The sequence below is a fragment of the Ambystoma mexicanum genome, chromosome 3p (assembly GCF_040938575.1).
Source record: "Ambystoma mexicanum isolate Mex_15411 chromosome 3p, UKY_AmexF1_1, whole genome shotgun sequence".
Classification (NCBI taxonomy): Eukaryota; Metazoa; Chordata; class Amphibia; order Caudata; family Ambystomatidae; genus Ambystoma; species Ambystoma mexicanum.
The window spans coordinates 365570148-365586335 of record NC_090925.1 but is presented as its reverse complement, the minus strand read 5'-3'; the positions used below and the strand labels follow the sequence as shown (position 1 = coordinate 365586335).

Sequence of the window (16188 nt, the reverse complement as noted above, 5' to 3'; positions counted from 1 at the left end):
TTTTAAGCAGCGCTGCTCTTCCCATCATGGTAAGGGGTAATCTGGACCAGAACACCATGCTATTTTTTAGGCCTTCAACAGCTTTCTCTGTGTTGTGTCTGTGCTCTACCTCTATCTTGTGGTATATGTGTATGCCTAAATATCTAAACATCTCAGTCTGCCAGGCTATCTGCAAAATGGGCAGTTTTTCCAGTGGAACACCTTTGTACCTCCCAAAGGGGAACACGCTGGACTTCGCAGGGTTTACCGATAGGCCCGAGAGGACGGCATAGTGGTCCATCACTTCCAGCACATATTGCAGATTCTCTTCCGGGAAGCGCAGATAGAGAAGTATGTCATCCGCGTAGAGTGATATCAAGTGCGTATTTCCTGTCATTCGTATCCCCACCTCTCCGTATTGTTGCCTAAGGCAAACTGCTCCAACTCAAGAATATATAAACATGGGCGACCAGGGCATCCCTGCCTAGCCCCCCTACTGAGTTGCCACTTATCTGAAATTATAGTGCCCGTTTTGACTCTTGCAATCGGGGAGTTGTATAACATTTTGACCCATCTAATATACCCCGGTCCTATCCCGTACCCTTTCAGGGTCGCCATCAACCATGGCCACCTCACTGAGTCGAAAGCTTTGACCGCGTCCAGCGACACAATGGCCAGTTCGCCCGGGTCTTTCTCAGTGTGATCAATAATATGGTGTAGCCTCCTATGGTTATCCGTAATGTTTCTGTTGGGGACATAGCCCGTTTGGTCCGGGTGTATCAATTTGCCAATTACTCGCTTAAGCCTGGCGTGAGAATTTTGCTATCTTGATTTAGCATTGATAAGGGTCTATAGGACCCACAGTCCACATTCGGCTTCCCCGGTTTCAGGAGCGGGATGATCGCTGCCTCTCGGAGGGATTCCGGCAGCTTTCCTTGTTCGTAGGCCTCATTAAACATGGCCAGCAGTGGCTGGAGTAGCTCCTGCTTATACGCTTTATAGAATTTGCTGGGTAACCCATCCGACCCAGGCGCTTTACATGTGGGCAGGTGTTGGATCACTGCCTCCAGTTCGTCTGAGGTGATTGGGGCCTCCAGATCCACTCGCTCTAAGTCATGGTGGGAAGCTCTGTATCTTCTATCGTATCCTGAATTTCTTGACCCACATCTCCGCCTGCATCCTCATACAAGCGTTTATAATATATAAGGAACTCCTCGTTTACTCCTTCCTGGGTGTTACGGATCTGGCCTTCCGCATCCCTGATTTCTCTGATCACCGGACGGGGTGTCTCATTTTTGTATAATCAGGCCAGTAGTCTGCCCGGCTTGTGTCCCCCCGCATGTTGCCTCTCTGTGTATTTCTTATAATTTAGCTTACATAGTCTGTCCCAGAGTTCACTGCTGGCTCTTTGCAAATCTCTTATCTTAACGCTGTCCTCTCGGGAGGTCTCCCCCCTTCGCATCAAGTCCTCTAACTCTCTCTCAGTTTCCAGCAATTCTCACTCTATGCCCCCCTGGAACCCTTTGGATTTTGATATGGCCACCCTGCGCACCACCACCTTGAATGCTTCCCATACTGTTCCCATGGATCGTACAATGCCAGTATTAATGTCAAAATATTCCTTGATGGCCTCCCTCAGGTCCTCTCGGAATCCCGGATCTTGTAGGGCCTCAGCTCTGAGCATCCATGTCGGGATTCGCGCCCTGGGGGGGTGGTATCGCCACTCCAAGACCAAGGGCGAGTGGTCCAAAAGTACCCAGGCTTTATATTCTGCGCTCACCATTTCTTCTGCTATCTCGGCGGCAGCGAAAACATAATCCAGCCTGGTATGCAGGTCATGTGGCACTGCGTAATGCGAGTATTGCCTGTCCGTTGGGTGCAACCGTCTCCACACGTCCTCCAGTTTGAGGTCTGTCAACAATGTCCCCAACACTCTAGCTGCTGGTGCAGGGTTTGTTAGCTTGCTATCCGACCTGTCTATCCCAGGGTTCAGGGTGCAATTGAAATCTCCTCCCCACAATATCGCGCCACCCAACAGGGGACTCATTTTACCATATAAAGACCTAAAATAGGCTGCGGTGTCATGGTTAGGGGCATATAAGTGTATGATGTTCACCTCTTTGTTTTCCAGGAGTCCCGCCACCACCACCAGTCTGTCATTGATCTGAGCAACTGAAACAGCAAATGTGGTGCCACCCATGTGATCACCCCTCTTGCATATGCCGAATATGTGGCTCCCGTGACGCTACCCTTCCATTTTCTCCTAACCACCTCTAATTTCTCCTTGGTGAGGCGGGTTTCCTGTAGCAGAGCTATATCAATCCTCATCCTCTTTAGGTACATCATTATTTTATTACGTTTTAGGTAACTATTGAGGCCCCGCACATTCCATGTCACGATTCTGAGGTTAGCCGATTCCATTAACTTGATGTTCTTCTCCCCACCACTCCCCGTGTCTTTCCCTATGGCTTGTTTTCTGGCTCAATTCCCTCCCAACTTCCCCCACCGCCTCTTACTCCCCCATACCCCACTACACACAACCGTTCCCCTCCCACCTCCCTACCCAACCCCAACAAATGCCCAGCTCCATCCCTGGATCTCAGGCCCACCCACGTCTGGTCCTTTCTTGTGGTGACGAGGACTAGGACCCCGCGGGGCGTTACCAAACTAATAGTGACCTAACTAAGCATAATGCTATGGGGTTTCAAGGGTTGTCTCTCAGGAGCTCCCTCTTGTATAATTAGAATTATTCAGTTCAAGCAGATCCTGCAAACAAGCACATTCCCAACAGCACAATCCCTGTGAGCCTTATTTAATGCAATATTCTAGTCCCAGTGTCTCGCGCAATGTCACTGAGGGTGCCACAACAGCATGTTACTTATCTTCTCCGGCTCCTGTCTGGATCCCCGATTCTTGGGGGCGGCTCTGGATATCCAGCCATCCCATAGCGTCCTCCGGCGTATCAAAAAACAAAGTTTTGTTCTTGTGGAACACCTTCAGTTTGACTGGATACAGCAACATATATCTATAACCTGTTTCCCTCAATCTTCTTTTCACCGCTCCGAAGTTCATTCTGTTGCGTTGTACCTGCAAGGTAAAGTCAGGATATGCAGTTATTTTGGCGGGCCCCCTTTCGATCGTTCCCCCTTTCCAGAAGAATTCAAGTATTCTTTCCCGATCTCGGTAGTTTAGAATCTTTGCGATCAATGGCCTGGGTGGGTACCCGGGGGCGGCCTCCTCATCAAAGCCCTATGCGCCCTTTCAACAGCCCTTTCCGGTTATTTCCTGTAGCAACATGGTTTCCACGTATTCCGTTGGGTTAGACCCTTCCATTCCTTCTGGCAATCCAACGATGTGGATATTATTGCATCTAGCGCGTCCTTCTGCTTCTTCTGCTCTGTTTTCCAGGTTGCCTACTCGCTGCACAAGGGCATGGAGTTCTGATCTGTGGGGGGCACATTCGGCTGTGTTTGGGGCCATCTCTTTTTCCAGGTTTCCGGTGCGCTCCGCAAGTGTTCTCACATCTTGTCTTAGTAAGTTCACATCTTCCTGGACCTCTCCAACCTTAAGGTCCAGTGCCAATTTCAGGTCGTTCATGGCCAGGCCCAGTTTTGTCTCCCAGGCAACTTTCAGGTCCGCAATTGCTGCCAGCACCTCCTGGATTGTGCCTGGAGCCTCCTCCGTCGCAGTTTTGTCCTTGCTCCTGGCCCCCTCTTCCCCTGGGGGTGTCTTGGCGTAGGCCTCCAGCGTCGGCTGCTTGTTCTTCGGTGTTACGACTTTGTTGAACATTGTGCTGTGCTAACCAGATGTGGGCCAGCCCAGCCACCTCTCGCATGTGGGTCTGTGTGGTGTCAAGCTATTCCTGATGTTTGGGGCCCGCTTCTACTGTGTTGTGGGTGCACACCCACTGCCTGCTGCGCTCCTGGTGTGGGCCGTATCTTGCACCCACTCAGTCTTATTCCGCCAGTCCCTGCTGCGTTTCCTGGCGTGTGGGCCCACCCCGGCCACTCCGGGGTTGAGTGCCTACTGCCCTCTGTACTCTCGGAATGGGCTGTGTCCTCCCACGTACCCGGTCCAGCTCAGTGATATTTCAAGGGCCTACACTACTGCACCGGGACCCGGCGGGGCCTCCCGGCAGTTTAGCCCACAATAGTGTCTTTCTCACCTGCTCAAGATCCAGTACCGTCACAAGCTACTCTCTGTGTACCCCTTTGAGTACTGCATATGTCCCGGAGTGGGCTTTGATGTTCAGCCTCCTTGCATAGGTTACGGTGTCTTTCAGTGCCGGGACCCTGTTCAAGTGGCTCATTGGTCACTTTCCTTCACCTGGTTAGTGGCATGGGGGCCCCATCTCCCCGTAAATGACTCCGGCCCCAGTGTCATCTCCTCCTGTCTCCAGACCCAAGCTCCCCGGTTTCCCTTTTTCTCCCTCCTATGTTGCCAGCTGCAGCTACTCAGCTGCTGTGGATGTCACGCTGTGTGGTGGGCTCTTGCTCATGCACTCGCTTCAGGGCCAGATGTGTTTTCACTTGTTACTAGTGTATGCTGCCGAGGGGCTCAACTGGGCACAACTTTCAATGCACTCCGGCTATCCGCCCTAGTCTCCAGCGTCCAGGGAGGCCCCTACCGCAGGCCGCTCTATGTGTCTTTCTGGTGCGCCATATCGCCGCACAGCCAGCGGGGGCACCTCTCGGGACCCGCCGCATACAGACCTCTCTGCGGCTGTCCCTCGCCGGCCACGACACAGTCCACCCGGCAGTCCGGGTCCCACTCTCCTGGCCGATTGCTTCGGTGTCCCCGGTCCCACTGTAGCCCTCTTTTCCGCACCCCACCATGTAAGACCCACTATGAAGGGGCCTGCGCTCACATCCGTGCCGTTGGCCAAAAGTGTCTTTGTGTGTTTCCTAGCAAGGATGTCGCAGGGCCCGCTGGGCGCCTCGGGACCTCAAGTGCTCTGGCGCAACGGGTCCTGGGTACCTCTGGTCCAGGTATGGCACTCCGCTGCCCCGATTGGGCTCCGGTGCGGCAGCCTCAGTTGCAGCAATGCGGCTCCGCTCGCTCCATCCTCACTCCCCCCCCTCAGGCATGGGGGCTGTGGGAGCCACTGCACTTCCCAGGGCCACCAGTTTGTGTGTCGCCGTGATGGGCTCCAGGCGTTTGCACTTCGGATGTGTCCTCCCCGCGGTCTGCCACACGTTCAGTGCCGAAATCCGCCGGCACTTCTGTCTATGTCACTGGCCGCTGCCTTACTCACTGGTCCGGCGGGGTCCTCCTTCTCACAAGTTCCCCCGGCTGCTCCCCAGCAGGATGCCTCACACCTTGGGCCTCTGTTATTGGCGTGATGTGCGCTGCGCTGGCCAGCTTGGTCCACCACAGCTTTGCGGACCATTTATGGCCCTTTGTTCACTATCGGCCATCTTGGGTTATACTCCGTCGCAGGCAGTTCCTTTCTTGCTTCAGCTCCGGTTTCTACAGCTTGCTATCAAACGGGCTGTTTGAACGCTCATTACGTGCCCCCAGTCTTCATGCTCCATCAGGTGTGCTGTGGACGTGTATGTCCACCAAAAACCATCCTTTTTCCCAGAATCAATAACGGATCTGCGGGAGCTCCTCCGCGGAACATCCTTTCACGCAGCCATTAAGCCACACACCCCCTCTGACTCACTGATTATGTCGGGTCTGCTGACTTGGCTTGCTTCTGGAGTCAATGACGGTATCACGGTAGCCAGCATGCCGGCCTGCCTCTGTTATCAATGCGGGAGGCCCCCATGCACCGTTGACATTAGTCACTCCACACGTCAGCTGTACTTCCCGGTCTTGTAATTCCCTTTTTCTGAGGCTTCGCGGTTCTGAGTTGAAAAGGGCAAGGGCAGTTCCCCCTTCGTCGTCCTTCCAGTTCTCGCCGCCTTTCTCCTCTGTTTGAACTGCCGGTTTGGTGTTGCTGTCTCCTCATGCGCTCGGCCTTGCTCATATTGTGCTCTCCTGCTCTGCCTTTTATCCCTGAGGGGAAGATAAAGGGCTATCAGGGTGTCTGATTATTGTCAATTGCCTGACTCTGATGTTGGGACATGTCAGGTAAACGGCTCTGGTGTTAGTCTGTTGTCTGTTACAGTGTCAGAAAGTGTTTGTGTCGGGAAAGAGGGGGTAGAGCTTCAAAATATCCATCGCACCCGTCTGTGTCCCACTTCCACTCCCCGAGGACCCCTCATCCAGGTGATCCTCCCGCGATGGTCCACCCCAGGAACTGGATCCAGTAGCGATGGATGTGTCCTGGCCGCCTGGATGACAGGTGCCCGGGGACTAGTCAGGCAAACACCTTCAGGTTTCTCACAATATGAAGTGAGGTACCATTGCTGAGTGAGCGAGTGTGGGTTTGGTGTGACTGGGCAGAATTGATGGATGAGTTCTTGATTAGAACACTGCACATTTAGCGATGATGGAAAGGGTTTTATGTTGGATGGTGCATTCCACTGGTAGCCCTCTGGGTGCTGGTATATAGGCAAGTCTTTAATTTTCTCTTATTCCTATAGGAGGTTTGCTGCAGATAGCTTTCTAGGTTTAGCCCATGTATATATTTGGCTATTTTGTTTATTTCATTCTTTTCTTATCAGGGTGCCAGGCCATGATATCTTTGTCAGGTTGTGTCGGATTCTAGTCTTAGGCTTGTCTTCTAAATAGCCAGGTTCTGGGTGATTTTAAATAGGGGAGATGGTGTTACAGAGATCTGAATAGTATGGTTAGGGCATTGCAGAATTTAATCATTAAAGTAGCAATAGAGGAGCTATTTGCTGTTCTGTTTTATGGTGGTGCCAAAAGTAAGACCCTTGGCTGACCTAAGTGTTCCCCTCTATTTGTGGCGCTGAATTTTATTCTGGACTAAACTCGGCCCTTTCCCTGGAAAGCACACTGGGCACAATAACTTGAAATGCATGCTGCATATGACTGGTAGCCAGTGTACCGTTCAAAGTGCTGGTATTTTGTATTTGAAGATCCAATCACAGTAGCAGTCTTACAGAAGCATTATGTACTCTTAAGGCACCTTAAAAGATGTACTTTTTATATATACACCCTTTCTCAGGGGATATGGGAGATGAGGGCCAGTTTTCTTACTGGGTAGTTTATGACAGGGAGTACACACCCGATTGATCTGAGGTAGAATACGGATTTTCATTGAGACACAGACAAGGCGGCATGGCATCAATTAACTTAAGTGAAATTTATAATAGTCAAGTAAAATCCTGAAAAGTTAGGTTTGAATGCACAGCTAAAATGGGACAAACGTCTAATCAGGGATTTTTCAAGCGATTGGCTCTCTAGAAGACAAGGCAGCATATACCACACGGTGACCCAACTATCATCTTTCTGTTTTGTGGGTTCTGAGCCAGTGGCTGCACAATCGACTGCCAATTCTAAGGAGAGGACAAGAGAGATCACTCAAGACGAGGCCATAGTTAGCACCAGGCACTACCCCAAGTTGTGGCCGTTGTGCATTCCTGCGCAAGCCACAACATCCACAGTGCATGTGCAGTCGTTCTACCCCACCTAACCTCCAATAACACTGCCATGGGCCAGAAGCGACGGGGAAGAAATCGGCTGGGCCCAGAACCAATCTGACAGAGCATTAAAAGGAATGGGAGATCTGAGAAGCAAGACGAAGAAAATAGAGAAAAGGCAAGACGTGGAGAAAATGGGCCAGTAAAGGGCCTGCATTCTCTACTCAAATGTTTGTTCTCTCTGGAAGGCTCACTGTACAGCGTATTCAAAAACAATACGTTTTCTCTGAAGGAAAAAAGTGAAGGTTGGTGGGAGATTTAAGAGAACAATAAATAAATGAGAATGTCGGGGGGGGGGTTGGGAATCAGAAAGAAACACGGCGATAGTGTGCATCTAGCCAGGTCAGGCATTGGAGGCTGCAAAATACATTAGGAGCTTTCTCACTCTGTGACTCGAAAATTCTAAAACCCTGTTACCTTACAGCTTCCTAATTCGCTTGATGAACGTGCCCGGCACCACGAGAGAACATGGCCCCTTCTCTCTACTTCTGCAGCTAAATTTAAGTGCATCTGTCTGCACGTATGCTATGTCATTAAGGGCCTTTGTTTTATATCCAATGATTGAGCTTCGATTTGGTCTTTCAGCATCACTCAACACTGTTCAAATCGTGTTCCTGTATCACAAGCTGTCTTTTTAATACTGAGCGTCTGGTTCTGTCCCCTCACTGTGCCTGCCAAATTAAACTTTTGAACCGCCTGGCTTTTCCCGGTCTCAGTCCCTGTTAGAGGCAGCCTTTTCAAGCATCATTAAAAGAGTGAAGCTTCTGAACTTAATGAAAAAATTCACAATTTAACCACCTCAACTTTGTATAATCAGCTGCATTCGGATTGGCCTTTTATGCAGGACAATAGCTGACAACAATGCAAACCCCAAACAGTCCACTGTAGATATTGAAGCACATCCTGGCATGACAACAATGATACAATGTTCGCGACTTGAAACACTTGTGTATAGGCGTGTTATAAATGCCATATCATATCATATTTCTTCTGCAATTATGGCTTGCAGTGTTGCAGGCCACCAGATAAGAGGAAATTCGCCTTCGGTAACTGTGCTTGGTGAATTAGTGGAAGCACCCGCTCTTCCTTAATCATGCCCCCCCCCTCCATCTTTGGAGCCGTCCAGAGCATCTGAGAGAAGAACAGGAAAGGAACCTCACAGTATTGATGCCTCCGTAACAGTTATTTGCAAACCTGTTTCTTCTTGATTCGAAAGTGGAGGCATCAATCAACATACACCTGGCTAGGGATTGAACTAAGGAAGGTCCAGCAGTCTCTTCTATATAATCTTTGTTTACCCTACTCCATACCTTCAGTCAGTGGCTTCAACCTTGGGCAATACTTTTCAAATCTTGAATTCAGGAAGAGAGACATTTACAGAAAAGGATGAAGAGGAGACCGACATGACACCAAAAAAAAGAACAAGTGGTGAAGGGGAAAGAATCAAGTTGCACTAGAAAACGAAAAAGGTATTGAAGGAAGGAGGCTGTGCGCAATAGCATGCAAGGGGGTTGCAGTAGAGTGAGATCAAAGAGAATGAATGCAACAGAGCGAAAGAAGCAAACAGATATGGAGTGAAGCTCCATATCTCCAGGACGGCTGGGGTAAACAAGGACACATACAGCTACTCACAAGAACAAAGGGACTAAGAACAGAAAGAGACGGTGGAACAAATGAGAAGACAACAGACAGAAGAAAAAAAAGGGCAGAGAAAATGAGTTATTCATACATAAATAAAGAGAAGAAAGGCAGGTGTTACACTCCTAAAATGAACACACCCGCAGTGCTTTGCTCTCCTTTGAAAGGCTGGAGCCGTTCTCCGCTCGCCGCTTCTTGGTGTGGAACAGTAGGCCCGCCTGAAATATGCTGCGCGGAGAGGGTTTCCGGCGCAAGTTGCTCTCTATGCCTGCTGCCCCCCGAACTCTGACCTGCAAAGAGAAGAACAGCATCATCCTTACATTACAAAGAGAGGAAAATTCAAACTGAGATATTGATGCTAATCTGAAATGATGAAATACTCCAGGAACGGATCTATGTGTTTCGACCGAATCTGAACTGGCCGATTTCTTTTTTACTCATTAGTTTACCCCTAAAAGCAGTGGCTAGCCACTGGATCTCTCCGCACCTCCCACTCTCTCCCCTTTCTATATTGCCTGACCCCAATCTACTATCTGCCTCTACATGGTCAAATATGCAGAAAAGAATTGGTAAAAAAAACTGTTTGACAACTTTGATGAAAATACGTGAACCCAAATTCTACACTGTCAACATGGCACACACAGGAATGAGAACATACCCTCTTAAAAACCTACGTGGTTGGATAGCTCACGAATTAAGCACAGGTCTTAGACATGGGGCCAGCCGAACCTACCTACGAAATTCCTTCAGACCTGACTCGGCCCTTCATCCTCCTGAGATCGATCAACTGAGTACAGATACATTGGGTGTGGTATTTATGATCATATCAATAGAGATGCTGGCTGATATTTAAGTTGTAAGAGTGATTTATTCTCTACAGTTTTCTGTCTGCTTGGAAGTTGCAATGTTATAGCAGACGTAGTGTGCAGGTAACACGTGTTACTCATGAAGAACCAGGTCTGTGGAGGAGTGCTGTGTTCTGTCCGCTTGTCTTCTCTCCCTCTCATTGTCCCACTTTAACAGTATATGTCCAACTTCACGTGCCTTTGCCTATCCCTGTGTGTTCAGCATGTGTGAGTCGTGAAATAAAGACGAGACTGCCACATACCTCCCTTTTCGAACATAGGAATAATGAGTTAATTCCATAATCTTTGTGCTTGGTTGGTAGATTTAGATACGCACTGGGTCTGCAAATGGTGCCTTATCGTTTCTCGGGTGACATGAAACTTTAACAATTTCGTACTTCGCCCATGGGAGTACTCTCAGTGTTACTCTCCCTACTGCTGGCCATGACGTTTGAGTCTTCATCTGCCTAGGTGTTATCTGAAAGATGGTTTGAGTTCTCCTCTCGGCTGAGTTTGGACTAACCGTTGAGCATTTGGGTTTGGCTATTTCTTGAAGCACTCATATTTTAATTGAGACTATTTTAATTGAGGCTGTTCTGATGAATCAGAGGTGATCATCCCGAAGACTCTGGCCTTGGACCCTTCTCATGTGACTGACCAGAGAAAGGCAGACTCTTCCTGATCCTGACCATGGGGGAGGATTTTATTATTATTATTATTATTATTAGGTGTTTTGCGGGAGGATCACATGTGAGGGGATTCAGGTCAGGAGAATTGGGTGAACCCCCTAAACAACTTCCCTAGTGGCCCTCCGGTCTTGATGGCCTATTGCAAAGTCGAAATATTTGATAAAAAGCAGAACAAGAAAATTGGGGGCTTCAAGTCCCGTAATGCCATATGTACTTGGACGAGGAAGTGAGGCTCAGAGGCACAGAACTGCAGTATGCAGTCTAGTGTTTCTGACAACCTGGAGCTGAGCAGGGATTTTGAGTATTTCAATCCCCCTCAGGTGCAGGTGATGAGGAGTAGCAGTGATAGTAGCAGAAGGAGTTATCATTGCCCGTGTATGCAGCAGGGGCAGAGAGCCGAGGATGTTGGGAACACTGCTGTGTCTGTAGCGGTTAATGGTGCTTAGAGTGTTGTGAGAAGGCAGAACCCGAAGACCAGCAGGAAGCGCTGCTGTTGAAGGTTACCCCATAGGAGAGAAATGCTCTTTGTGCGTGTGCCTGATTCTGGTGGCTGGTGAGCACCAGGGAGCTAGAGGAGCAACGTGAGCTCCTGTTCGGGAAGGTGCGAGCCACGGGGCTGCAACCGAGCTGTTGGAATCTCAAAATCTGAGGACCATGGAAGAAGTGGCAGCAGGACACTCAGACACGCAGTCAAAGACTAGAGAGTTGGTCTCTGATATGTGACCCTGGGGCGCTCCGTAGTGAACCGCTGACCTCATATATACTATTTGAATATCAAAGGAATGAAAGAAAGTGTTTTTGGCCCAAAACGCATTTGAAGAGGAAACAAGGAGAGAACGATTATCACTATCAGTACCCAAGTGAAGAGAGAGTGATATTTAAGAAAGGCTGTGACTATCATTGCTGAAGGAAAGAGGGAGTAGTAGTGAACCCAAAGTATAACCACCATTGGAAAAGTAAAGAGGAGGCAAATCACAAGTATGCCTAAACCAAAGAAAGGTTATTGGAAGAAAAAGGGAAAACCACTTTCTTGAGAGAAACCTGGATGAGAAACATTACCAACAATTACATGGTGTGATACTGGAAACTCAAAGGTGGCAGGAAAGTGGCCTTTCCTGTGGAGAGTGGCAGGGGTAGAGGAACACAACCTGCATTATATGTCGCCAATCAATCAGTAGGAACAAACATCACCAATGGGTGTTGTATCCTTATGAAAGAAGTTGTGATTTTTACTGTTATTGAAAGTCAAAGACTTTACTGATGTTTGAAGTAAACATCACTGGCAAGTACTTTTAATAGTGTTAGGAGATTTATCCTGGCAGGCGAGTACACAAGGAAAAAGATTGTTAGTGGTAGTCCTGGCAGGTTAGTGAACCAGGAGGAAGACCATAAACGTCTACTTTGTGGCGAGAAGTTGTGGTGGAAAGAAATTGGCAAGGCCACTAATGTGTTTGATAAACTGTGATAAAACCATCCTGACGAAAACATTTTTGTTTATAAAGAAGTGTGCAGTAGTTGTCTTAGTTGTCATATGAAATTATTCACTGGAAGAGTGAAGAAAAAGACTTTTCGCTTGACAAACAAAAGTCTGTGTAAACTTTATACTGTGGAGTGTTGAACTTAGTTTAGTTAAAAGACAGTTCCTATGCCAAGTGAAACCCTCCAGGAGTGAAGGAACTATCTTGGAAACAGAACTTTGGGAAGAGCTTTTTCTGTGTTATCTTTTGCAGTCAAACTTGATTATTGGAATGAACTTTAACTATTGAAGCTCTTATTCGGTAATTCTACTTTAATTCTGGGGAAGGGGAACCGACCCTTGTTGCAAGAGTATTTGTTTCTAATTATTGTTCTGCTGAGTTTGAACATCTATATAAATGCCTAAATGTTTTTGTTGTATGTTTAAGTGTAAGGGACAGATACCTTTTTATGTTAGAGTGTTTTCCATTAGCCTTAGTCTCACAGGCAGGGAAACTCACGTTAGGTTAGGGAAAGCGAGGCGTTTATCACACCCTTTTAAGTTAATAAAATGGCTTCTTGTGAAAAACCTTTATCAAGTTGGCCGCCTCACATTTCTGGCCCCTCACACTGTCCACCCCTCCTATACAATTAAAGAGAGCAATTCTCCCTGAATTGCACTTTTCACCATCACCGGTGGTGATGCAATTCTTTCCTACTTTTCGACCTGTCTTGGTGGAGCTAAACTTTGAATCTGTTTCTCTGTCCTTATGCAGCATTCTTATTGTCACCACATCTCCTTGAGATGAGCTACCAACATTCCAGGATTGTCCAAACACTCTCTCAAACCCTGTATGCATCCAACATTACCTTGTGTACTAAGTTACCAATCTTCAAATCTGCCTCGGACAAGCAACCCCATTATCACAACTCTTTGCAACGTTATCTGCCTACTTCTTTTACAGAACTATGGTCCACCTAACAGGACTGACAAGGACCCATGCTACGACAAAACGTTTGCCCCTTCCCTCCCCGCTGCAATCCCCTTCCCTGCTTTTAGGTTAGAAATTGATTACTGTAACTGTCCCCAGTTCTGAACACATGTCAGCTGGTGTGCAACCAGAGGAGAATTGCCTAACATTCCGGAGCTGGACTGCCCTTGTGGCTGGGACAAAGCATGAAATGCAAATGGTTATTTCCCCTCTGTGGACGGTATAGTGAGCTAAAACGTGGTTGTAGACCCTCCCGAGTGGGCACCTTCCCATAGAACAGGTTATTTGGCAGTGTTTGTTCTCGCTAGAGGGGCTCCCAGACATGCTTGTGCAATCCATTTATATTGTGTTCCTTAACCTACTCTCTATTAGGCAATTAGTTAATACATTTGGACATTTTATACCATGGTCTGGAGAGCAATACCTTTTGCTGCCTTTTCTTTGTGAACCTGTGAACTCGGTGCACTTCTCATGCCTTTTATGAGTATTGCACGTCTCCCCTGTCACCTAAGGGGCAGGATACTGTTAGTATCTTTTGGGTTGCCTCATCAAAACCTCTCAGCCCTGAAAAAGACACATTATTTTAACTTGCCTTCACACCTCCTGGGCTCAGAATGCAAGCTAGTGGTATATACAGAATCTTTGGCACCACATGTATGACCTAAAGTGATCGGCTGCCCACGAGCATGCCACCATCTCTTTTTTAAATCACGAGTAGTTTATCTCAGACTTTGACATCGATTTCAAGGAAAATGCCAAAACTCATTTAAACGATCCCAGTTGTTGCACCAAAGTGACCCCAATCCTATAATTACTAGGGATTACTGCCATATATGTAGAAAGATGTGGGTCCAAAGGCTTGCGGCATGGTGCATGAGCTATGCTGTATTTTACAGTCTCAAAGAAGACAGTTAGTGCATCTTCATGCTGTGTAAATTTAGTTAGCATGCGCCTCAGTGGCTAAAAATTGCGCAAAGGGTTCTCCACGAATTGTGCGTTGTATACTGATAGGCCCATAAACATCTTGAGCTGATCATTGCTTTGAGGGTGTACTGCATTCAGTATTGAATCTAGTAAATCCGTTTGGGCTTTTATGCCTTCAGCTGAGACATAACCCAAATACTACACATCTCTCTGTAAAAAATGGCATCCCTCGTTTCTTATTTGGTGTCCAGTCTTCTGTAGCTTCTTAGTACTGTGTCCGGTGCTGTGTTGTGTCTGCCTTCAGATTCACCACAAATCAGCATTGGGAAAATGCAACCTGACTTGCACTCTCAACATGCAATCCATGATTCTTTGAAATAATCTGACCAACATTTGTGTGTACCTAAACACGCCAAAAGATCTTATTGAAGCTGTGTAGGACTTTGACTCATTGTGGAACTGTATCTGGTGGTATGAATTGCGCATATGTAATATTGTAAAGAAGATTGCTTTGTTTAGCACTGGCAAAGGTTGAGAGTGGGGAAGCTGTCCATAGTTACCTCACTATTTAAACTTCTCAGGTGGATGCACTGTCTTAACTTGCTTGCATCTCGTTTCTTCATAAGCGCCACAGTTCTGAGCCATTCTGTCATTTCAGCTGTTTCTATTGTGCCTTCATTTTGAGGTCTCCGAGGAGTTATTCCAGGTTGAAGTATTTCACGCTTCAAGTATAGGATTCTGACAATAACCTTTAAATGCAGACAGGGCACTATGCCATTTTATCTGCAGAATGTCATTAATGACAACATTTGTGGCAGAGAGTTGAGATCATCTGGGCAGAATCTTTTGATAACTTCCAGGAGTAGAGCCTCAAAGGCCGAGAAAGGAGCCTTCCACTTCGCAGTCCCAAAACTCTGGAACCAGCTTCCACTCTCACTAAGATTCCATAGTTCACTGCAGACTTTTAAGAAAGATCTGAAAACATTCTTATTCACCTAAATCTAGGATCCCGTTTCTAGTAACTCTATGGAGAGAGCTCTCCTGAAGATGCGATTCTTTGTCCCATTACCTGTTTTGTATTTATGTCTGCGCCTTTATGCCCCAGGGGCACAGTGCACTATATAAATTTTGTAAAGTAAAAGTTAAAAGTAAAGAGATGAGCTGTTGCAGGATGAGGCCTTACTTTATTTTTAACAGGGATTGCTCCATTTCATGTGTGTTGCCTTTACCGAGTCAGGTCCCCTGGCTGAAGAATGTGTAATATTTTTGATGATGTGTTGTGAGGTGTCTTCATATATAGACAATACTTGCTACTCTCTGCAAAGATCTAGCTTTATTTTAAGATTTGCTTGATCGACCGACGATACTACTGGTATGCCCTTTTTGGCTACATACACCTTTCCTTTCACTGGTCTACCTCTAAACCTTTAAACACAATGGTGTTGGTCTTGCACCCTATGTCTCTTCGGTCACACGTTATTCTTACCCACCATCGTTTTGCATTGATCAATGTGGATTAATGTGTAATCTGAGCCTGAATCTGCTAACAAACAGATTTATTTACATCTATAGTGATATTGCAGTGTTTTCCTGCTCTTTTACTTCCAGTGGAATTTTAGTTTCATGATAACACTTATTACTTACAGCTCTTAGAAGCAGGAGGAAAGTGGTGTTGAGCAATGTATACAAATGTGATATAATCGTAAAGCCTAATTTGCCCTCCTGAGGAGCAAAGAAAGTAAAAAGAAAAAAAACTAGGATGCAATGAGCACATCTAATTTACAAAGGTATTTTGCTTTCTTCCAACCAAAGAGGCACATTTCAGAAGGAACAGTGAATGTGATCAACAAGAAAAAGTAACATGCTAAATGTTCCTGCAAACACAACATGCTGTGTTTGCTGCTCTACATTTAAAGCTGTAGTCCTACCTAACAATCCTATAAACACACCTTATGGTCTCTATTGAGGTTTAACACATGCAATAAACTGTTAATCTAGTTGGGTGGTGTACGTCTTTACTGGTAGTTTGTTTAAGCAGTATTTCTTTTCAAGTAAACAGTAGCCCTGTTTCTTGCTTTGGTATAAATGAAGCGACTCAGTGGACTAGTGCTTG

General features: G+C 46.9%; 1 protein-coding gene across 3 annotated transcripts in view; it reads right to left on the bottom strand.

The window, feature by feature from the left end:
* The window catches only part of DNMT3B (DNA methyltransferase 3 beta), a 668820-nt gene that overhangs the window by 491299 nt on the left and 161333 nt on the right, over positions 1 to 16188 (bottom strand). For all 3 annotated transcript variants that reach the window (XM_069651024.1, XM_069651025.1, XM_069651026.1), the window contains exon 4: positions 9311 to 9460. In XM_069651024.1, the coding sequence (XP_069507125.1) occupies positions 9311 to 9460 (150 nt within the window). The remainder of the gene's footprint in view (positions 1 to 9310; positions 9461 to 16188) is intronic.